The sequence below is a fragment of the Desmodus rotundus genome, chromosome 4, assembly GCF_022682495.2.
Source record: "Desmodus rotundus isolate HL8 chromosome 4, HLdesRot8A.1, whole genome shotgun sequence".
In the NCBI taxonomy this organism is placed as follows: domain Eukaryota; kingdom Metazoa; phylum Chordata; class Mammalia; order Chiroptera; family Phyllostomidae; genus Desmodus; species Desmodus rotundus.
Window position 1 is genome coordinate 58,330,439 of NC_071390.1, and position 22,759 is coordinate 58,353,197.

General features: G+C 50.2%; 1 protein-coding gene across 2 annotated transcripts in view; it reads left to right on the plus strand.

The window, feature by feature from the left end:
* The window catches only part of TSPAN14 (tetraspanin 14), a 55,923-nt gene extending 34,001 nt beyond the window's left edge, over positions 1 to 21,922 (plus strand). For both annotated transcript variants that reach the window (XM_053922082.2, XM_024561164.4), the window contains exons 3-9: positions 7,634 to 7,684; positions 9,360 to 9,506; positions 10,770 to 10,940; positions 12,848 to 12,973; positions 14,115 to 14,159; positions 15,829 to 15,948; positions 17,048 to 21,922. In XM_053922082.2, the coding sequence (XP_053778057.1) occupies positions 7,634 to 7,684; positions 9,360 to 9,506; positions 10,770 to 10,940; positions 12,848 to 12,973; positions 14,115 to 14,159; positions 15,829 to 15,948; positions 17,048 to 17,119 (732 nt within the window). In that variant the 3' untranslated portion in view covers positions 17,120 to 21,922. The remainder of the gene's footprint in view (positions 1 to 7,633; positions 7,685 to 9,359; positions 9,507 to 10,769; positions 10,941 to 12,847; positions 12,974 to 14,114; positions 14,160 to 15,828; positions 15,949 to 17,047) is intronic.
* The last annotated feature ends 837 nt before the right edge of the window (positions 21,923 to 22,759 follow it).

Sequence of the window (22,759 nt, forward strand, 5' to 3'; positions counted from 1 at the left end):
GGGGGATTGTTGATGTTCCAACCAACTGAGCCACCCTGGCCAGGGCTACATCCCATATATTTTGATATGCTTTCATTTCATTTGGTTAAAATATCATCTTGTATATGCATACTCTATGTAATGTGTCCTTTCTTCTTCCCTCTGGCTTACTTCAAGAGTTTTTCTTTATTCTATTTCTAATAGTTTCATTTGGATCTTTTCTCTGTTTTCTGTTTCTTCTCTCATTATGTTAATTTTTTCCTTTAAATTCCTGAGCCTGTTTACAATACCTGCTTTTAAAATCTTTGCTAATTCCATTTTCTTTATCATTTCTGTCTTTTCCTAGTGATTAATTTTTTTCTTATTATAGGTCACAGTTTCCCTCTTTTTTGCCTAACTGGTAACTTCAGCTAGATGCTAGATAGCTTTTCTACCAAAGTATTCTTACTGTCTTGTTCAGCTTGGGCTGACGTAACAAAGTACCACAGGGTGGTTGACTTCACAGAAATTTATTTTCTCACATTTCTGGAGGCTGGAAGTTCAAGGTCAGGGTACTAGCATGGTCAGGTTCTTGTGCGTGCTCTTTTCCTGGCTTGCAGATAGCTGTCTTCTTTCTGTGTCCTCACATGCAGAGAGAGAGTGCTCTGGTTTCTCTTCTCCTAACGACACTAATCATGGAGGTCCCACCCTCACGACTCCTCTAACCCTAATCATCTCCCCAAAGCCCCACCTCAAAATGAAGGGTGGAAAGGACACCACAAACATTCAATTCAGGCCATAACACTTCCTTGACAGTATTATGTTCTTTGAGTCTGACATCTTTTGTTAAATATTGTGTATGAGATTCATTCATGCTTTTGTATGTAGTTATAGATGATTCATTCTCATTGTTGTGTAACGTTCTGCTGTGGGAATGTGTACTTTGGGTTATTTACAGTTTTAGGCTCTTAAGACCTGTTGAAGTAATGTAAAAACATACCAGGATTGTAGACCTGAATTATTCTCTATATTCCTGGGGCTCATGTGGCCAAACTGAAGGAAATCCTGTCTTTCGTCTCTAGGTCCAGATGGTTTTAGTGTGATAGCGGAGTGCAGAACTTGGCTTGCAGGACAGGCCTGGCCCTCTGCCTGTTTTTGCACATACAACTTCAGTGGAACACAGCCCTGCTTGTTCGTTTATGTGTCATCTATGTCTGCTCCCCTGCTGTAACAGCAGAGTTGAGTAGTTGAAACAGTATGCAAAGCTGAACATATTTGCCATCTGCCTTACAGAAATGTGGACCCCTGACTTACTCTCTTGGTTTTCTGCCCACTGTTAGTCACTGAACTGTGCCAGTGATGGCAGAGACTGGGGTGGGGGTGAGGCTGGGTTGGGGGTTCCTTCTTTCAGTTGCTTGGGTTGCTGCTTGTAAACTCCCTTGGATAACTGCCTTCCTTCCTTCCTTTCAAAGGCTTTGACGCAGTCAGATTCCTGGGTGGGGCTTGGTGGCAGGGGGCTCTCTGTTATCAGGGTACACAGACACATCTGTAGAAGCTGCCCCAGAACACTCTGAGTGGACCTCACCCCTCCCTGCTGGGGCCCCTGGCCTGGGTTCACTGGCTGTGCTGAGAAGGGCACACGTGCTTCTTATTCTCAGAACCACCCTTCCGGCAGGAGGAAAAGCTGCTGTGTGATAGCTGTGTGACCCTGTGCAAGGCACCATCCTGCCCTGGGCTCTGTTTCCCTCTGTAATGAGGAAGTTGGGCTCCACTGTCCCTTCCGGCTCTCGGACCTTCCAGATTCCCACTGAGAAGTGGCTTGGTTTAGACTCTTTTAATGTGGGACCAGTTTGAAAGGAACATTCCCTGTTCTGTATAGGGTTCAGAGTGGCCACAATCTTGAGGGGTAGGCCTTCTAACCCTGGTCCTTCTCCTTGGCCCACTTGGTTCTCAGGGCTAAGTTGGGATTAGGGTCTGTGCTCTCTGGCATCCTTTCTGGCCAGTATTTGAATTGTTGGCTTTTTTTAAAAAAAGATTTTATTTATTTTAGGAAGGGAGAGAAACATCAATGTGTGGTTGCCTCTCATACATCCCCTGCTGGGGACCTGGCCCACAGCCCAGGCATGTGACCCAGACTGAGAATTGAACCAACAACCCCCTGGTTCACAGGCTGGCACTCATTCCACTGAGCCACACCAGCCAGGGCTGAATTGTTGACTTTCTAAGTGGCCACAAGCATCTCTGGTGTTCTCCGAACTCCCTAGGCCTGGAGTCAGGATTCTGGAGAGTGCCAAGAGCATGGGGTTTCCACCTGGTATGATTTATGATGGCAAAGTTGAGATAGCAGGAAGTGCATAGTCTTTGTAGATCACCAGTCTCTGCTTGATTTGGCAGATTGGCTAACTGAGGTCCAGGAGAGGGCTGGCTGGCTCAAGGCAACAGGGTGATTTAGGAACAGAGGTGCGACCTTGTGCTAGCTTCTTCCACTCCTGCCCTGTTTTCTTTCTATCATTCTTTCCTGTCTCACTTGAAGAAGGCTCTGTTTCCTTAAACTCCAATTTACTCTTTATTGGGTCCAGAGACCCAATAAAACAAGATGCCTCTGGACGGAAGGACCTTGTCTTAGGACAAAGATTAGTGCTGAGAGTTTTCTTTGGCAGGGGTGGTGGGGCAGGCAGTGCATACAGTGTTTTCAGTTCAGCAAATGCTGATGGCATCTTGAAGGCCCATCCATGCCTCCTTCACAGGAAGGAAAGGCCTGCTCAGAATGCCTCTGTGCCCCAGGGTAAGTACATGACATCTGATACCTCTTTCAATCCTATAACTTTTCTGTGACCCAGGGTGGGTCACCCTGTTTTGTAGAGGAAAACAGGCTTAGAGAAGTACCCAGAATTGCACGAGGTCCTGTGAATTGCATGAGGTCCTGTGTCTATGAAGTTGCAGAGTGGAGATTGGAGCCAGGACCGATGACCTGTGCTGTTCCTTCGCTCGGCACTGCCCTGGCCGGCCGTGAGTTTCAAAGGCTTACTCTTTCTTGGTTTTTCATCTGGTTTTCTCTGAGGCTCCCATAGGAGGCCCAGGTGAAGAAGCTTTGTGAATTTTAGCCTGCCGTCAGCCAGCCAGGCGACTTTGCAAGAACTACAGGCCAGCAGGGCAGAGCCTGAAGTGTTGCATTGCTGCTGCTGCTTTGCTCAAGCAGTTGAGTAAAGACCTCTGGGCCCACATGGATTGCCCAAGTACGTGACATTTTGCAAGGGACCTAGGCCACTAAATTGTAGGAGATAAGAGGCTGCTTTTGCCATGGTTGGTTTTGGAACCCTCCTCCAGTCCAACTGGGCCTGGCCAGATGTCTACACTTCCGTTGTGACTTGAACCTCCTTGGGTGAAATACCACAGGCTTGTTCACATGGTGAGTGGATTCTGTGTGGCTTTTATGTCAGGGCAGGGCTGGGCCAACCCAGAGTGTGCCAGAAGACATCTTTCATAGGGTCCTTTGCTTAAGGTGGAAAGGTCAGTATTGAATCTTCACAGTGGCAACCCCTTCTCCCCCAAGAGAGGCCCTACTCCTTTGGCCACCTGCCCTGGTTGGGACACAGTGATTTTCACCACCTGATGGACAATGGGGGCCCTTGGCTTTGTACAGCTCAGAAGCCCCTTCTGTGAAACTCCCACACATCTGGGCCCCTGTGATTGGCCCTTTTTCCTGGCCTGGCTGGCTGCCCTGTGGATGGTCAGATAATGGATGTTAGGAGGGTTAGAGATGCTCAGGTTTGGTCTTAACTCATGGCCACTAGCTAACCATGTGACTTTGGGCAAATAACCAAATCTGAGTTTTCCTATTTGAAAAATGGAGGTACATGTACCAGTGTTATGGGCATGGAAGGGCTTCTTTGGTTGCATTAAGTGTTTAACCCAGCACCTGGCAACCAGGGAAGGTGGTGCTGCTTCCCGTGGTGACCACTGCAGTGTACGTGCCTGATGGTCCAAGACTGGTCTCCCTTTGGGCTTGGTGGGAGTTGGACCTCATTCTATGGGAAGGAGTCTAATCAGGTGATAGAAGAGAGACAAGGAAGGTTACTCTGAAGCTGGAAGGCACCCAGCTGAACTGTCACTCCCAAATGGTTGGCAGCTAGTGAGGACAGCCCCATGGACCGTGTGTTTGAGAGTCTCCCTGGGAGCTTGGCGAAGCTGGCAAGGGTCCTGGCTCATTTATAGGGTTGTTGTGTGAGCTCACAGACAGGTCACTTCCCTGTCTGGTTCTTCTTTAGTCAACTTGTCTGTAAAACAAGTATGGTCACCAAAGTTTCTTCCCTTGGCTAGTATTCATTAAACCCATGATTTGACATGTGACCCCCTAGTTCCTGTCTTTTCTGGTGCGAGTTAACTTTAGTTCTTTAAAACAGAATGGAAAACAACACGAGCCCTTCTTCTGTGAGAGTGGTCCTTGTGAGAGGAGAACTGCGCTTGCTTAGTGATGGGGAGCTGATTGCTCAAGTGGATACAGTGAGGGGTTTTGTGGGGTAGGCTTTTCTCGCCATCCCATGTGGTGCCAGGTGGTGGGTGGGCTGTCAGGGAATGTAGTTAGGTGAGCTGGAACACTTGTTGGGGGACACTGGATGGGTGATAGGGATGGACAGCCTCTAGGCCCTATCCTACTCTGATCCTAATGTCCTTATGTAGGGCTTGGCTTTGGACCTGGGCTAGCCTGGGCTTCTGCCTGGCCCTCTCTTGCTTTGAATGCATTTGGATTGAGATCTTGGAATGTGCCTGGGAGAGGAGCAGGAAGGATCATAAGCAAGGACTGCTCTGGTCTGGGAGCTCTGGTGACTCACTCATGCCTACTGCATACCTATAAGGGCCAAGTCCTCCTTCAAGTTCTTGGGATACAATCTTGAACAAAACAGAAAGTATCTCTGGCCTCAGAGGGCTTACGCGGGAGAGACACAATAGACAGCTCACGTGGTCTTGGATGAGTGTGATGAGGAGAATTCAGCAGGGAAGGCTGTCAGGGTTGATGGGTGGGGCGTGGTCCTTCTAGGACAGTAAAGGGAGGCATCTCTGAAGAACGTTGGAATGAAGCGAGGGAGGAAGCCAGGACGGATATGGAGGAAGAACATTCTAGGCTAAGGAAATAGTGTCAAGTCTTGAAGACAGGATGAATTTTGTGGATTTAAGAGCTAGTAGCAGGGCCAGGGTGGCCTGGGAGTAGGATCAAGGTGAGGAGACGGGTAGTGCATTGAAAGGAATGGGGTGTTTGTGGAATGGGGAAGAACAGGACATAGCCTGATGTCTCTGGGTAGGAGCAGATGTTGGAGGTATGGGCCAAGGCTGGCTGTGGGCCCTTGTGGGCTATGGCAAGGAGTTTGAATTTTATTCTAAGTGTAAAAGGAAGTCATTGGAGGGTTTGGAGGAGCAGAGTTATGTGTTCTGTGTTTTTAAAGAATCATTCTAGTTGCTCAGGGACCTGTGAGGAGACCATGAGGAAGTGTCTGAAGGGATAGAGCATGGACTGGTGGGAACAGAGAGCTAGGAAGAAAACTGTCCAAATACACTATGTATTTTGGAGGTAGAACCAACAGAGTGCCCTGGTAGGGTAAATTTGGAGGTGTCAAGGATGAGGTTTGGGTTTTTTCTCTTAAATGAGTGAGTAGATGGATGGTGGTGCCATAATTTAATAAGGTATGAGTTGGAGGGAGCTGGTTGGGGGTCCCTCCAAATGGAGACCAAGGCTCTGTTTGGTGGTGTGTTAAGAATTGAAATGCCCTTAGATCTCTCAGGTGGACAAGTCAAGTAGATGTTAGAGAATTTGTTTGGGAGCAGCTGTGGCTGGAGATTTGGCTTTGTGAGTCAGCAGTGTACAGTGTAGATAGAATTTAAAGCCATGTGAATTGCAAGATCATCCAGGGAGCTCAGGGGAGTGTGGGGGTCCAGGATTGAGCAGTGAGGTTTGCCAGCATTTAGAGAACTCTGAAGAGGAAGACGGCCAACAGAAGGGATTGAGAAGCAGTGACAAGGAAGGTGGAAGATGACTGTGAATGTTTACTTTGTGGCCCCAAAGCTGAGTGGTCTGTGGAGAAGGGAATAATCTTCCATGTCGGATGAGATGAGATAAATTGAGAAAGAAGACTTGACCTCCAGCCTTGGCAAGAGAAAGTAAGTCATGAGGGACTTGGAGAATGGTGGGGAGAGAGGCCTACAGGATGCAGTGACTGGTCACCTTCAGGCTTGCTTACCATGCAGTGTGAGACACCGGGGAGAGACAGTGGTCATGTACCCCACCAAGAAAACAAGGACCTCATCAGCTAGTTAATCACTGGAGGACTCACCCGCAGGCTGTCGGTGTGGTGTGATGGAAAGGACCATGTGGGCTCGGTACTGGCTCCAGTGCCTGAGACCATGCCTGACCTTAGGATGTAGTCAGTCAGCATTTGTTGGATGAATGAGTGAATGAATGAATTAAACAGAGACTTAAGATCTGGGGCCTTCTCCACACTGCTTGGCATTTTGATCTTAGTCCTTTTGGCCTGTGTTCCCCTTGAGGGATCGGATCCAGTCAGGGCTTCTTCACTTGGGGTCCACAGGCTGTGTAGGACCAGCAGTAAGAAGTCTGTGAACCCTTTGAAATTCCCTGTAAAATATCGGGCACGTACATTTTCTGAAATTGGTCTGTGTTGCCAAAGACGTTAAGGACTCCCAGGGCTTTCTTTAAGGGGTCTTTCCTTCCCACTCTAGCCACCTGTGGCTAGCAGTGAATCAAGTGCAGGAATGTCCTGAAGCTTGAGAATGCACTTAGGAAAGTTGAGAGCCACGGAGACACCTAGTTCTATTATTTAGCATGAGGTACTGATAAATGGTAGCTAAATGCCAGCATGGTATAAAGTAGTTAACCAGAAAAACAGGAGGCTGCATAATATACAGACCATGAGGTGTTTTGTTTTATATGGAAAAGTTCTCCCTGTTCAGGTATCTGTGTGGTGTACTGGGGAGTGAGGGAGGGTGGTGCACGTGAAGCAGCCTAGCCCCAGTGGGTTGCTGCAGGTGGGAAGTCAGGGCTGGGGACTGCTACTTTTCTGGGGTGAGCATTAATGAACCAGCATATCCTGAGCTTATCCAACAAATGGCCTCTGCAGCGAATGTCTGTGCTCCAGACTAGGGGTCTGAGGTGGGCGGCGGATGTGGTGCTGGGCTCTGTTCTCTTGACAGCAGTGCCTTGCTCTGTGCAGAGCCTCAGCTGCCCAGGGAGCCTGGGAAGGCACCTGGGGTAGCCGTCATGAGGGGTGATGTCTTCTTATACACCAGACAGTGCATTGAAAGGAGTGGGGTGTTTGCAGAATGGGGAAGAAACAGGGCATAGTCTGCTGTCTCTAACTGTGTGGGCTATCCAGGACAGTGTATTTGGAGGTTCTTTGCCTCTGCATGGAGCTGTGGGGGTTGAAGGAGTTTGTCCATATGTTCAGGGAAGGTAGGTGTGGGTTATCCAAAGAAACTTGCTGTCCCTTTCATCTGTAGGGGTCAGGGGGCCATCTGGCCTCTGATCGACCCAGCGTGGACATGAGCCAATGACATTCCCCTACTAGCAGTGTGGATCCTCTTCTAAGAAGCACATTCATGGTGCTGGTTTCCAACCTAACTGTCTCTGTCTACCCTCCCCCCTCCACCCCGCCCCGCCCCGCAGTTGGCTGGAGTTGCCTTCCTTGGAGCCGGACTATGGGCATGGAGCGAAAAGGTAGGTGTAGCTATCACTAGGACCCTGAACATCAGACAGCCAGAACCAGGTTGGTTCAGCTTTAATTGTCCCTCCTCCCTCACAAGCATTTCCTGTGTAAGGTAATGATTTGTAGTCATTAATCTTCACAGAGCCAGCTCTTGGAAACTGTTACTGAACTTACCATGAAAACTTCTTTCACATGCTAGGGTCGCTGCTGGCACCAGGGCTGGGCTGGCTGGGTTTTTGAGCTCTGTGAGTGTGGAGAGCCGTTTTTTGTTCCTGAAACCTCCAAATTGCCCTGGGGTTTGTCTGCAGCCAAGTCCAGGGCAGGCCTGGGGCCACCTTCTGACTCTGTTTGTGCCTCTGGGAGCAAGTAGGTAGGTCCCTGTGTTTACTCCCAAAGCTCCTGTCCTTGTCCACCGAAAGAACCCCTAAACCAGGGAGCGGGCTCTGTTATATGCCCCTGTGGGACAGGGGTAGGTCTCTGTGCATCTATGCATCTCCTTGCTCAGCCCGTGGAGGACAGGTGAGGAGGGGAGCCCAGGCTCTTACTACTGGAAGGACAAAGGGTGGTTGGAGCTCCGGGGAGGGTATTAGACAGGATGTGTGCAGGGTGGAGCTGTGGTGCCACCTTTTGCTCTGTGGGTAGGTGGGTGCTGGGGAGGTGGTTAGGGCTGAACAGGGTCCTCACTACAGGGAAGGAGGGAGGGGGAGTGGAGAGAAGGAAGAAAGGCCAGCAGACTAGGCAGGAACCACTAGGAACTAAAGTTTCCTCTTGAGCCTCAGGCCCAGGTCTCTCTTTCTTCAGTGGGGCTTCACTTTGCCTCTGGAAGAAGGAGACCAGGAGTGCTTAGATATCTGGGCTTTCTTGTCATGGCCTTAGGAAATGGATAAGGCCTGCCTTTGGGTTTGGGCACCTTTAAGGTGGCCTGTGAACCCCTAAAGGGCAGGGAGCTGAGGTGCAGTGTCTTTGTCCTAGTGACCTGGAAGCAGGTGTAAGTTACGACTCATAACGCCACCATGTGGCCATCTCCAGAACAACAGCAGCTCAACCCGCAGCTGCCTAGTCCAGGCTGGGCTACCTGGTCTGGTGCTTTCTCTTCCCTTCTCTGAATCCTGGAGAATTGCCCTGTCCATTTTGGTTGCCACTAGCTACATGTGACTATTTATATTTAAATTAATTAAAATGTAATAAAAATTAAAATTCATTTCTTCAGTTCCACTAGCCACACTTCAAGTACTCAATAGTGCATATGACCAGTGGCTACCCTTTTGGACAATGCAGATATAGAATGCCACCATTGTCACAGAAAGTTTTATGGACAGTGCTGCCTTTGTGTGCCCTTAGTGAGTGCATTTTGCACAGGGTGCCTGAGCACAGGTCACAGGGCCTCTCATGGCTCCCTTCCACTCAAGGCCTGGCATAGGCACCCTGCAGGCTACAAACAAAGTGCTTGGGGGGCAGATTTGTCTGGGAGGAACTCACAGCCTAGGTGGAGACCAGGAATGCTGCATGTGAGGCCTTGGGGGCCGAGGTGGGCAAGGATCTGTTGGGCAGAGGCCTCTAAGGGGGCTTGAGCCTTGCAAGGCAGGTCCCTGTTCTTGGTTTAGTTCTGTATACAGCCTAGTCCCCCCAGGGCACCCTTGACTCCTTCTGAGGCTGATCCTTCCCTGCTGACTCTGCTTCTTGCAGGGGGTGCTCTCTGACCTCACCAAAGTGACCCGACTGCATGGAATTGACCCTGTGGTGCTGGTGCTGATGGTGGGCGTGGTGATGTTCACACTGGGGTTTGCTGGCTGCGTGGGGGCCCTGCGGGAAAACATCTGCCTGCTCAAGTTTGTGAGTGGCCCCAGGGATAGGGGAGGGGACAGGTAGGGGGTGGGCTCTGCTGGGCAGGCTCCTACTTTATCTGGATGTGCTGGGAGCAGCTCTTGCAAGCCTCCTTGAGCCCCAAGAGTGGGGGGTGAGGAGGCAGCCCTTTGTACCCCTGCTGCCTCAGCGGATGGTAAGATTTCAGGAAATGCTCAGCTGAGCTAGCTCCTCATCACCAGAGAAAGAGAAGTTGGCTCTTCTAGTTTACAGCTCCCAGGGAGAGGAGTCAACTACTCACAGGCCAACTCCCTTCCCCCCTCTCTTGCCTTTTATCTACCCTCCCAAGTTCTAAAGGAATTGTTTGTCTGCTGCTCACCTTTGCCCTTCCTGGCTAAGATCAGAAGATGTTGTTGGTAACATTAGGAAATCATTTCCTTGCTGCAGGGTATGTTGGAAGTGCAGTGCAGAATCCTTAACTTGCTGGCAGAACTGGGACTCACCCAGAGTTTAGTTTTATATTTAGATACACATTCATTTTGAAATGCATTCAGTTAAAATTAAATAGCACCTGAGAGGAAAAACATATAATTATGTTTTGCAACATATTATTTGTTGAATTTAATAGATCAAGCTTCCTCTTTCCTGGGCTTAACTTGAAAAGCAAAACACGTGTTTCTTCCCCTAATTATTTTTTCTTAAAAGTGTTTTGTTTTGTATCTTACTTCTATGTGAATGGAGATTCCATTCAGAAGGCATGTATGTGTGTGCATACATACATATATACATGTATACCCTGTCTTAGGCTGCTGTCTGGCCAGAGAAAATGGCAGGGGGAAGTCTGCCTCGATGGAAGGGAGGGATGTGGGTCCTTGCGGAATGCCACCACTGCTGTGGGCAAGAACAGTTGTGCTTCCGGGGACCGCTTTGTGCAGTTGACTGTCATGTACCCCCACACTGAGTGGGCATTGATAACAGTGACACCTCCAGAGTTGTGCAGAGCCCTGCCAGGTAATTCATGCGTCCTGTGTGAGTTATGCAGCCTCAGCAGCTATGTGCCTGAGTGAGCCTCAGTTTCCTTCCTAGGAAGTGTTTGGCACATTGGCTTGGAACTTTCTCACACTTTCACTCATGTAACAGTGCAGTGGTGTGGGTAGGGATGAGTCTCTTCATTTTACAGATGAGGTGGAATTGCCCAGAATCGCCCAGCTAGTGATATGGGTCTCTGGCAGAGAGGGTATGGGTCTGGCTGGAAGCCTGCAGGTGTGACCCCACTCTCATCCTCATCCCCAGTTTTGCGGCACCATCGTACTCATCTTCTTCCTGGAGCTGGCGGTGGCAGTACTGGCCTTCTTATTCCAGGACTGGGTGAGGGACCGGTTCCGGGAGTTCTTTGAGAGCAACATCAGAGCCTACCGTGATGACATTGACCTGCAGAACCTCATCGACTCCCTTCAGAAAGCTGTAAGTACTACCTATGGTGGCACTCTGCTTCTGTGCGTGCTTTCCTGGTTTGAGTCTGTTTGTGCTGCTTGGGAGCCAGGCTAACGGGAACATGGGGCATGGAGTCCCTGGAGGGGCCACCTCCGCATTTGCTCAGTTAGCTTTGCCTACTCATGACTGCCCAGTGGTTCAGGATTGCTCTTCATGTGCCCTCCCCCCATTTGGATTGGGCAGGCAAGTCCAGCTGTCCCTGTGGCCACCCTCCCTCAGGAGCCCAGTCCTCTCCTCCCTCTTTGGGGCCCAGACCTCTTTAGCCCTGGCCACATGGGTGGCCACAGTCCCCTGGGCACTGTGGCTGTGAGTACTGGGGAGCAGTGCTTCTCCACCCAAGGCATGTGACTCACTGTCTGAGGCTATTCCTGTCTCCTTCCTCCCCAGGACCTTTTCCCCTTCCTGTTTAAGAGGGCAGAACTGCCTGGAGGAAACTGCCTCAGATAGAGAGGAATGTAGCCTCCCTGGAACATGTCTTTGGGGGTTTGTCTAAGCAGTCCCAGGCCAGGCCTCTTCTCCAGCTGGCCTCTGTGCCCCCTGCATGCGGCTGCACCTGGAGACTTGGACTGTAGCTGGCCCCCCCCGCCCCCCCCCCCTCCGGCACCTGGGAGGAACCCACTCCCCCCATGTGGGCTTGTGCAGGGCTCTCGTTTGATCTGTGTTCTACCAGGAAACCTAACTTCCTCAGGAACTTTTATATGGAACACTTGAGTTTTGAGAATAAATTAGAAAGCATTAAAAATAACTATGATCTGCTCTTATTATTAACCAAGACTTGTTTACCCTTATTTCATGTATCATGAGATATAGCAAAACCCCATTTATGAGACCAGAGATCCTTCCTATTTTGTTAACTGTGACCTATGTTAATTTGTGAAGGTAACCAAGTCCCAGACATTTTCTGATGTCCCTCACCGTGCCTTTTCTGTTCAATGCTGCTGTTCTCACTTCATTTTCATTTCATCTTGGATTCGCTGATGTGGAGCGTGCCTGGTGGCTCCTCCCCCATTGGCCTGAAAGACACTAGTTTTCTCTAATACCTTCCTTTCCTTTTAAAAACAGAATTCCCCAGAGGTCTTCAGTAAATTATGGAACCTCCTAATGAGGTGAGGGTGGGGAAGATGGGATTTTTACCTCAGAAGTAAAAAACCCCAGAAATCCTGGTTGTGTATTTGTTGTGATTACAGCCATAACCATGTCAGCTGTAAGGACAAGTACAAAAATGAAATCTGCTCTTAGATTGGGGTGCCATTAACATCACAGTGCTGCTTTTGGTGTGTTTGGTTTTACACTATTTTAGACAAACGGGGCTTCTCTTTGCAGCTACACCACATAGTGGGGGAGGTAGGATGGGGAGGGCAGAGCTTTGACTGTGTCCCATTCACCCCAGTTGGGAGTAGACATTCAGCTGCTGTTTTTGTAAATAAGCAAAAAAAGGTAGGTGGGACCACCTTGGAAATTTGCCGGGGAGGAAAACACTGCCTACCAGGTGTTCTCTTAGGGATAGCGGAGGACCACATCAGTGGTGCATAGGCGCTTCAGGGGATAGTGAGTTGCCTGCTGTGGGCTGGGGGTGGGAAGGAAGGGATGGCTTCGGGCTGAGGAAGGACTGGAGCTGAGCTGCTGTGCCCAGTGCCAAGGGCACCATGGAGCCAGCCCTGCGTGTTGGACCCAGGAGGCATCATGGCTGCACTTTCCTTTGTCTGGCACGTCGCTCAGCATCTCTGTGCATGTGGTGAGGTCAGTGGGGTGGGCCTTCAGTTCTCTGTGTGGTAGAGAGGCACACTGAACCCTGTGTCCCTAAGGCTGACCCCCTGTGCTGGGCAGCCACAGCCCTGGCTCAGGAACCCTGATGGCTCTGGGCTTTGTGATTGTAGAACCAGTGCTGTGGGGCGTACGGCCCTGAAGACTGGGACCTCAATGTCTACTTCAACTGCAGTGGTGCCAGCTACAGCCGAGAGAAGTGTGGGGTGCCCTTCTCCTGCTGCGTGCCAGACCCCGCGGTGAGTTGGCCTGAGCCTGGCAGGGAGCACCTGGCTGCCCTGGAGTGGAGCAGTTCCTGATTCTGAGTGCTCTGGACATTTCTCTTCTATAGACGGAATGAGTGCCCTGCTCACTGTCCATGCACTGCCCAGGGATCCTCCTGCTCTGAAATCCTCCACGGATAAATTCCAGGAAAATATCTGCATGGCCCACCTTGGCTCTCATGCTCTGGGTGAAGTGGGAGAAAACCTGCATATCCCTCCCTGGAGGGCTCTCAGTGTATCCAGCCCTGGTCTGCCCTTTTCATTCTCCTTTCTCTAGAGAAAACGCTCAGTTCTTAGAAGCTCTCAGGGTCAGTGGCGGCACATACCACCTGGGGTTGGTAGAGAATTCTGTTCTTTCTTCTTCACCTGTTTTTGTTCCCAGTCCACAGCCCAGGTCCTTAGGTTTCAGAACCTGTGAAAGAGCACTGAATGTCTGCCTGAACTGAGCCTGGGCAGGACTGAGCCCTTTATAGAACTTGGTGCAGTTATTACACAGTCCTGGTGCTGGGCCACGGGGCTCTGACCAGCCAGGGCCTCGTCTCTGTTGTGTGGGTGAGTCCCCAGCTCAGGAGAGGCTCGGGTGTGCTGCACTTGCACAGCTGGTGTCTGAGGTCTGCACTGTGGCGGGAATACTGAGCCAGGGTCACTTACCTCCCAGCACGGGGATTGGCCAGCGATGACCTGGGAGCAGAGCTGGACTGCTGCTGCCTGTTTCTGTGTGATCTTCGAGCCAAGAATGGTTTTAGACATTTATAAATGGTTGAAAGTAAAGGATAATATCTTTTGACATGTGAAAATTATGTGAAATTCAAATTTCAGTGCCCATAATGCAAATTGTATTGAAATATACCCATGCCCATTCATTTTTATGTTGGCACTGGCTGCTGCCAGCTGCTCCACAGACGAGTCAGAAATACTTACTATCTAGTCCTTCGCACAGAAAGTTTGCCCACCCTTCCTAGCATGAAAGGTTAATCGGCAGCATAATTGAAGGACATGAGCTATAATGGAATTTGGACAGGTGTTTGCTGGCATTTGGTTGTGACTTTTTCAGAGCCTTCTACCACCAGTTTCTCAAGGGAACAAAAATGACTAATTTTTTCTGCTTTTCTTTCAGCAAAAAGTTGTGAACACACAATGTGGATATGATGTCAGGACTCAGGTGAGAGCCCCAGTGCACATAACTGAGATCTTCTGGGTTGTTCCTTGTGGCCTAGCTTCCTGATTTAGCACTTGTGCAAATTGGAGTGGGAGAACTAGTGGAGATGAAGCTCAAAGGTGCCACCTGCATGCTGGGAGTGAGGTGACCAGCAGCATGTCCTCTGCCTGAGCTGGCGGCAGGACTCGGGAGCAGTGATGGGTGTAGTTTCCAGCCCTGTGAGTTACAGTCACAGATCCTTGCAGTTGCTACATTAGTGGAAAGAGATCAGATGATAGTTTTGGGAAACAAAGACTACATTTTTAAGAGATTGCTAGATGTCTACTGTTTAGGGGTCCAGGATGAAGCTGCAGGAGCTTATGATTTGGTCCAGCTGCCATATGGAGGCAGTGGTGACAGCAGGGAGGAAGATAGGTCTCAGGGCAGGACTGGGTCAGTCTTCTAGGGCTTTCTTCAGGTCACAAGGAGTGTGCACATGGATGTGAAGTGAGTCCCCACCCCATCCTTGCACTGGTGGCCTTTGGTGATATAAATGACTGTTCTGAAGGAAAGGGATCTATAGATACTCCTGTTGGCCATGGGCACTAGGGATGTGCACCTCTGGTTTGGGAAACCTCAAGTCCTTCTGCATTGACCTCCGTTCCACAGAGGTCAGCCTATCTCAATAGCAGCTTTTCCAGTTATGAATTGGATTGCCACTTATGTTGGGTGCTAGGGCTGCCATAATAAAGGTTCCACAGATTATGTGCCTTAAACAGCAGAAATTTATTTTCTCAGTATCTTGGAGGCTAGAAGTCCAAGATCAAGGTGTCTGCAGGTTTGGTTTCTCCTGAGGCTCTTCTTAGCAAGACACCAGTCATATTGGATTAGGACGCACCCCAGTGACTTCAGTTTAATCTGTTCACCTCTTTGAACACCTTATTTCCAAATACAGTCTCATTCTGAGGTGTTTGGAGTCAGGAGTTTAATATGTGAGTTTTAGGGGGACACAATTCAGCTGTTAACACCCCTGAAGTACATTAATGTTCCAATACTGCTGCCACAGTGGAGGCGGAGGAGGCAGGACTGCTGTGTATAAGGTGGGTGAGGGTGGGTTGTGTATGGTTGGATGAGATCCCCATGTGTTTACCCAGCCTCTGCTAGCAGCTGGGACCAGCACAGTCAGAATCAGGGATAACCCTGGCTTTATTATGGAATCCAGGGCTTGTGACTATCCCTGCTGGCTCTGGCCTCTGGAACCAAGCTTACTTGGACTGAGGGACACACTCGGAGAAGCCACTATCCCTTCTTCCTCCAGCCAAATCCTCTGACTTGGAAGACACTGAACCCCCTTCTCCCAGTTTCTCTCTCTAAAGACATAGATAGCTTCCTTCTCCAGGCATTCAAGGCCTCTCCCCTTTCTCCAGATGTGGGCTGTAGAGGTGTGGTTGCTCAAGCTGATCTTTAAATCTGTGGCGGCCCAAACAGAAACGGGTTAAAGGTCATAGGCTTGTTTAGGCAGGTTACTGATGCAGACTGCCCAGGGTAGAGGCAGAGACTGAGACAAGTCCATGTTCCTCCTAAAGAGTTCTGTCTGTCCTTGGGACCTGCCCCTGTGCTCCCTGACAAAGCCTGCTGCAGGGTGGGGACGTGTGTAGGTTGTGGCTCAGGCTACTGTCGTGTTTCCCTGCAGCTGAAGAGCAAGTGGGATGAGTTCATCTTCACAAAAGGCTGCATCCAGGCGCTGGAGGGCTGGCTCCCACGGAATATTTACATCGTGGCTGGCATCTTCATTGCCATCTCACTGCTGCAGGTCTGTTCCCACTGCCCCTGTGGCTTCCTTTCCCCTTGTGGGCTGCACCTGTTCATTTGACTCAGATTTCACATGTGGGAAGGCAGCTGTGGCCAAGCAGGCAGTGAGTCTTGGGGTGAGTAGGCTGGCAAGTGTCCATTAGGAGAGGACCTGGCTGGAGAAAGTCAAGAACTCAGTGAGTCAGAGAAGCCTGGAGTTTTCCCAGCATGCCCAGGGCTTGTGGGGAGAAGCTGGCAGCCCCCAGCAGTATCTGGGACGGGTGTTGCTGCTGCTGCATGGCAAACACACCATTTAGAAAATGTCTGGCTCTGACCTGGCCTTGAATAGGGTGACTGAGGTGGACCTGGCGCTGCCAGCCAGCCAGCCACGTACTCCTTCCTCCTTCACTCAACAAATGTGTTGAGTGATCTCAAAGGAAGGCTAGGAGATCCAAGCATCTAGAAAAGGAAAGAAAAAAATTTGTTTGCAAAGTGGGCAAAGGAATGAGACCTCAGAAGGACTGACTCATCAAATAACAAACCACAAAAATTTAAAGGCGGGGAGAAAGCAAAATTCCTAAGGTGACCAAGTTCACATTAGTCTGTTCCTGGTAGAAAAAAATTAGTCTTCCTACATGATAATTGGTTGCTAAGGTCAGGATGTAGTCTCAGGTACCAGTACAGTCAGAAGCAGGGACAACCTTGGTTTTATTATGGAGTCTAGGTTTACAGGAAACATTCAGGATTTATTATTTTGGGAATCAGAACCAGTCAGAGTGATCCTGTTATCTTTAGTTTAACTCTGGGCATGAGGTGTGTCTCAGCCCGTGATGTGACATGCCTAGTGGTGCTGGAGGCTGGGCAGTGTCCGTTTGCTTCTGTGGTGTCTGCTCTTTGCCCCTTCAGGGCTGTAGGGGTAAGCATGATAGGCCCCAGGATTTACTTTTTATGGTGGGCTGGTCTTGTGTTGCCACATGCTCCGTGGTTACTCTTACAGTGTCCTCAATCTCTGTGTGGTGGGAGTGGGTTGCAGGGCACCCCGCATGGCCTTCCCCTCTGAGCCTGCCCCTTCCTTTGTGTTCCAACACTGACCGCCACTGCCTCTGCTGGCCTGTTTTCAGATATTTGGCATCTTTCTGGCAAAGACCCTGATCTCAGACATCGAGGCAGTGAAGGCTGGCCATCACTTCTAAAGAGCCGAGGTGAGCGAGCAGAGCTGAGCCACGCTGTGGAGGCCAGAGCCCTCCACTGTCGTCAACTCTACATCCAGAGGGAGAGAAGCGGACGCCCCCTCGCCAGAGCCAACACCCTGTCTTCAGTATCAGCGTGATGTGACCTCTTTGATCCTGCTTGCTGGTGCTGAAGACCGAGAGGCCTCTTCTTAACTGAAGGAACTTGTGACCAAGATCCCTGTTGGGGTCTACCCAGAGACAGAATGTCTTTAGGTGGGGGTGGTAACTGAGGGACAACTGGCTCCTGTGGCTGCAGGGAAGGTTTGACTCAGTCCCCCGGAGCCCAAGTGTGTCTGCAGGGTGCCCTGGCCTCCTCCCCACTCTTGGCATTGGGGTTGGCCTGGGGACAGCCATTCCTTTTGTGAATAGGACATGGGTAAGGGACCAGCAGGCATGGACAAGACTTCTCCCAGCAGCCTAGAGGTGCTGCCTGTAATTGAGGAGAGGAGGGAAGCAAGTGGACCTCGGAGGTTGAGGGGTGCTCTGAAGTATCTGCATGAGTCTGGTGTTTGCAGGATCCTCAGCCACGTCCAAGTGGAATGAGCCTGAGCCAGTGCGTGGACTGGGGCGCAGGGTGCCTGGCCTGTTGCCCTCTGGCCTAGCCGAGAACTGCCCCCAATCTCCATAGCATTACGCCCTGAAGGCACAAGGGGGACCATGGGCATGGTTCTTCTCTGAGAGTGGGCTCTCCTTTTCTTATAGTGTGTAAATAATTTATTTATAGGGGTAAGAATGTTCTCACACCATCTCTTCATTTCCTCTGGTATTCTCTTCTAGGCAGCCTTACATTGTGTCTGGGACTGAAATCATCCCTTATAGTTCCTGGGAGTGTCTCCAGGACCAACCCCATCAACTTCTCCTTCCCATCCCTAACAACCCAGGTCCACATATGCACCCTCACTTTGTGCACCCCCAGTGCACACACTGCCCTCTCCAGCTTGGCCGCACTGTCTTCTGGTCTTGGTGCTACTGAAACTGTCACCTGGAACTTGAATACTGACTCTTCCTCCACTGCAATGCCGAGGAGCCCAGCCAGAGACAGCCAGCCTGAACCCTTCGGCCAGGGCTCCTCTCGAGGTCACATGCTAAGGGCCGGCTGGCCAGCCTGGCATTGCCTGTCCCTAGAGAGAGAAGCTCTGTGGCCAGTCCCCTGTGCCAAGCCTCAGACCCAGGCCTGCAGCTGTGGAGAAGCTCAGGATGTCTTTTTGCTAACTTTTGAGGTGACTCCCTCCTCCCCGACTGGGATATCTGTGGTCACCATGTCCACCCTTCTTCCTGTCAGGGCTATTCTGGGCTTATTCTTAGAAATGAAGTCTGTCTGGTGTACTGAGCCCCCCCCAGGGATCACTGAGCATCTGTGCATCTTGGGCTGGGCTACTTTCTAAAGCTTTTCTGGATCTTGTACACGTTCTGTCCTTATTGTTCAGGGATGAGTGCTACCTTCAATGACTTGCTGATGTGTACATGCTAGTGTGGTGTATACTGGTGAGTGTTGATAATATTGTTATATTTTTTCTTTTTTTTTTTACAATTTTTTCTGCAGACTAGGTGAAGAAGAATGTTTGTGTTTTTAGGAAGTGTGATGCTTTTCTTTGACTGCCAAACTCTTTTATGGAATATATCTTTATAATAATGCTGTTGTTCTGGTGGTTTTTGTTTTGGCTTCACATCAAGGTGATATTAAGCATCTCAGTGGTAAACTCAGTGGTAAACAGTGGGGTAGGGTATGGTGAGACATGATGGGAGGTCAGCGGGTAACGGCCATCCATAGTTGGCACATCTGAGATACATTTTATCAAGTGATTTATTTTAGATTCTGTGAGCCACTTTCAATTGTCCTTTGTGTGGAGGTTACAACTGGAACAAGCTGGCTTGTGGCCTAGCACTGCCCAGCTAAAAGCACAGGCAGAAGAACTTTTACTCTGTAGGCCTAGAAGAAAGTTATTTTAGGTCATTTCTGTCCAGCCCCAGGCAAAATAGCTTGGGGACACTGAGTTGGAACTGGACCTGCTGGCCTATCTGTGGCGGGGGTTAGTGCCCCCATCACCAGGTACCTCTGACCCAGCCTACCCAGGAGGAAGTTGATGGCTCCAGACCCTCCCTGCCAGTGTGTAGGCGCCAACAGCTCCTGGACTGCTCTGCTTCCCTTTTTCCAGGTAGACCGGGTGGATGGACCCCTTGCAAGTCTTTTCACAGGTCACGGCCTAGTTCACAGGGAAGGTCTAGAGTTGTGTTTGTTTTCCAATTAGTTTATACAACTTTTGGGCCATTTTTAGCCATCGCATCTGACTCTGAGTAATTGGATGAGAGTAAAAAAGAAGCCTAGGGTTAGTGGTGCATACATACATGGGGGTCTCTAACACACATGGGCTCTGTCTCCACTCCCCACCCAGCCTTCCCTGAATCCCACCCACCTCTGTACTCTCAGACTGGGATGGAGGCCAGGGTAGGACCTAGTCTCCTTGGCTGCCACTGCCCACAGGGTGGGGGTGGGGCGTTGGCAGGAAAACCATTTGCGCAGGTGCAGGAGAAACCTGTGCGCAGTTTCCCTACATGAATTACAATAAAAATCAATGGATAAAGAACCTTTCTGGAACACAGACAGAGCTCAGAGTCCCTAATGGTAAATAAACTTGTTCAGTCACCAGAACAGCTCCAAGGAAGTCATTTTTGTGCCCCAAACCTGAGAGTTGGAGAAAGGTAAGTTACTGCCAAGGATTTGGAAGCCTTGCCCCAGATCCTGTACCTGCAAATAAAATGGGAAGTTTGGTGCCTGCCAGCTCTGAATTCTGAAGCTCTGATTGGCTCCTGCTGAGCAGAACCATAGCAAGGGCAAGCCTGAGAAGATTTCCTGAAGATTGTCCTGTTAATTGGGCTCTGGTAGGCAACAAGCATTTAAAGAAAGCCAGAGTGCTGGTCCCTGCCTGTATACCTAGATTTGGGGGCTGAGTTTTATTTTGGGGGCCTATGGGAAAGAGCATGATGTTGCCTCCAAGTAGCTCAGCCCCACCCTGCACTGGAGGCCCTGGCTCTGGGCATCTGGCTACCTGCTCTGCAAAGCAAGAGGGCTTTCTGTGCGGGGTGGTGAGAATTCAGACACAGCCTTTTCTCCAGGGGATAACTTGCTGTACAGTGGCTGCCATTGTGACCTTAGGGATCCCCAGGGGAGAGCTCCCCAGAGAGTCTAGATTGGAGGCCAGCAGAGGAGAGAGGATCTCCGGCCCAGCAGCAGGGGCCACCAGATGTATTCTTGTCCAGCAGTCTCAGTGTGGACTGCAGAGAGTCAGAGAAAGGGGAGGGTCTGTTGTAGTAGCCCCAACACCCAACGACTTTCCTGGGAGACTGTCCTGGGAAGGGCCTGCCCAGGGATCAGCTGCTTGGCACTGCCACCCAGTGGTCCAGTGCCCTCAGCTGTACCAGGTGAATGGGATGGCTGTGTAACCTTCACCTTTTCAGCTCCAGGGTCACACTGGAGGTCTGTCCATAGGCCACACTGTTTTTAGGTCAGCTGCCCCTATACTATTAACCTGTCCCCAGGGATGGAGCTTGGTAGGGGTGCTTCTCTTGTGTCTGTCATGTAAGTGGATGCTGCCCAGACTTCCAGGGCAGACTGGGCCTCTTGTAGCACTGTTCTCATTCATTTGGGCGCACCTCCAAAAATCCAGAGACCTGTATACCTTTAGGGCCTTTTTAGGGCCTTATTAAATCAGCACGACCTGTCTTTTCCTTTTCAAAGGCTGCAATAAAAGTATGTTCATTCTGAAAATGCTTTGGGGGTCTCCAGGGTGCCCCAGAAAACCCTGAAGTGGACACTGTAGATTGGGGACTGTGGTAGAACTTTAGGAGGAAGAAAAAGTGAAGGATATCTTTAAGTAAATCCTCTTCTGGTGAAGTCAGCAATTTGAGAGACCCCAGCCTTAGAGGAGGAAGTAAGTATTCCCGACAAAGGTCTGAGATGATTATTTCTTCACTCTGCTTTCTTCCTATGCTCTGCATCTCATTTTTCAGCAGGGGCTTCAAAAGCATGGTTTAATAAATACCAAAATAAATTATCATCTTTGACTGTAATTTTATCGCTTCAAAAGACTTTTAAACTAGTCTCTCTTTTTAAAAAATTTATAAGTAAAAGCAATATAAGCATAGGAGAGTGTAAAGTATGTCTTCTGTTCCCCAGAGGCAGCCACCATTTGGTTCCCTTCCAGAAAATACCCATGCACATTCAGATGTCTTTCACCCAGAGGAGAATCATATTTTACAAATATTCTGCAATTCATTTTACTTAATGTGTCTCAACTATTTCTCCATTGGTGCGTCCCCATCCATGGCACATTTCCATGGTCACACTGTCCTTTGCAGGACTGCCACAAGTGAATGAACCTCGCTCTGTGCAGGGAGTATGTGTACAGTCCCAGGTAACAGAAACCTAGTTCAAGCTGGCCTAAACAATGAGGGGAGGTTTTTGGCTCCTGAAACTGGAAAGTCCAGCGGTGGGGTGAGTTTCAGGGTTGGCTTGATCCGAGTGGCTCAGTAACGCCAGCAGGATCTGGTTTCCTTGTTTCTGCTTTGCCTTCCATGGTGTCTTCATCACCCCAGGAAGAGGGAGGGGAAACCCTCCAGGGTCAGCCTCGGGGCCCACTGATGGAGACAGCCTGAAGGTGAAGCCATCCAGGGAATGACCACATGGTAGGGAAACAGGCCCCTGGTGAAGGGGGTGAACAAGGGGAGGCTGCCAACAACCTGTCACACTTCTGAGGACGGATGTTTTAGTTGGTTTTGCTCTTACAAGTGCTTGTAAAAACCCAACGGTGTTTTATTATTGAGATTACTTCTGAGGAGGGTTTGTAAGAAAAACTTGTTCTTAAAGGAGTTCTCCAGGATGGTGGGTTGATACTGTAATGAGCGGGTCCTCAGGGCTAGGCTATAGCTGGTGTGTGGCTAGGGTGCCCTGAGCATCTGTGGGCTGGTTCTGGGCCTCAGGGGTGCTTGGGAGGGGATGAGATCTCTCAGCACAGGTTCCTTCGGGAGGCTGAGCCAGATGGGTAGGGGAACCAGAGCTTTCTGCCTTTTTCTTGGGAGAGGGCTGGTCACGTGGGGTAGTGATTTAGGGTTGCATTCTAATGCGTAGGTAAGGACACAGACTCCAGGTTCAGTGCTGTCCCCGAGATTGCACAGGGAGTGAGCTGCAGAGCCTAGGCAGACACAAGCCTGGCACCTGCCAGCCCGGCTGTAGTTCCAAGATGTGACCTTTGTCACATCGGGAGAAGCCTCATCTCATCGAATGCCCTAGTGCCCTGTGATGGGGCTTGGGGTCCAGACAGCTCACTGCCTGCCCCTGGCAGCTGGGCTGCTTCTGCTCCTAGAGAAGGGCACTCTCTCCGGTGGGCTCGGCCTGCCTGCATGGCCACTTCCCCTGAGAGCCAGGCACATGTCCCATGTCAGGTAGCCTGGGAGTAAGTGGGGAGGGATTAGGGTGGTCACAGCTCTGTGAGGGTGCCTCCCCGGTGGGCACAGGGATGGGACTGTGATGGGATCTTCCATTTCCTCTGGTGCCAGGCAGATTCCTTTGGGTTAGAGCCTGCGCTGGGGTGGGAAGACTGCAGA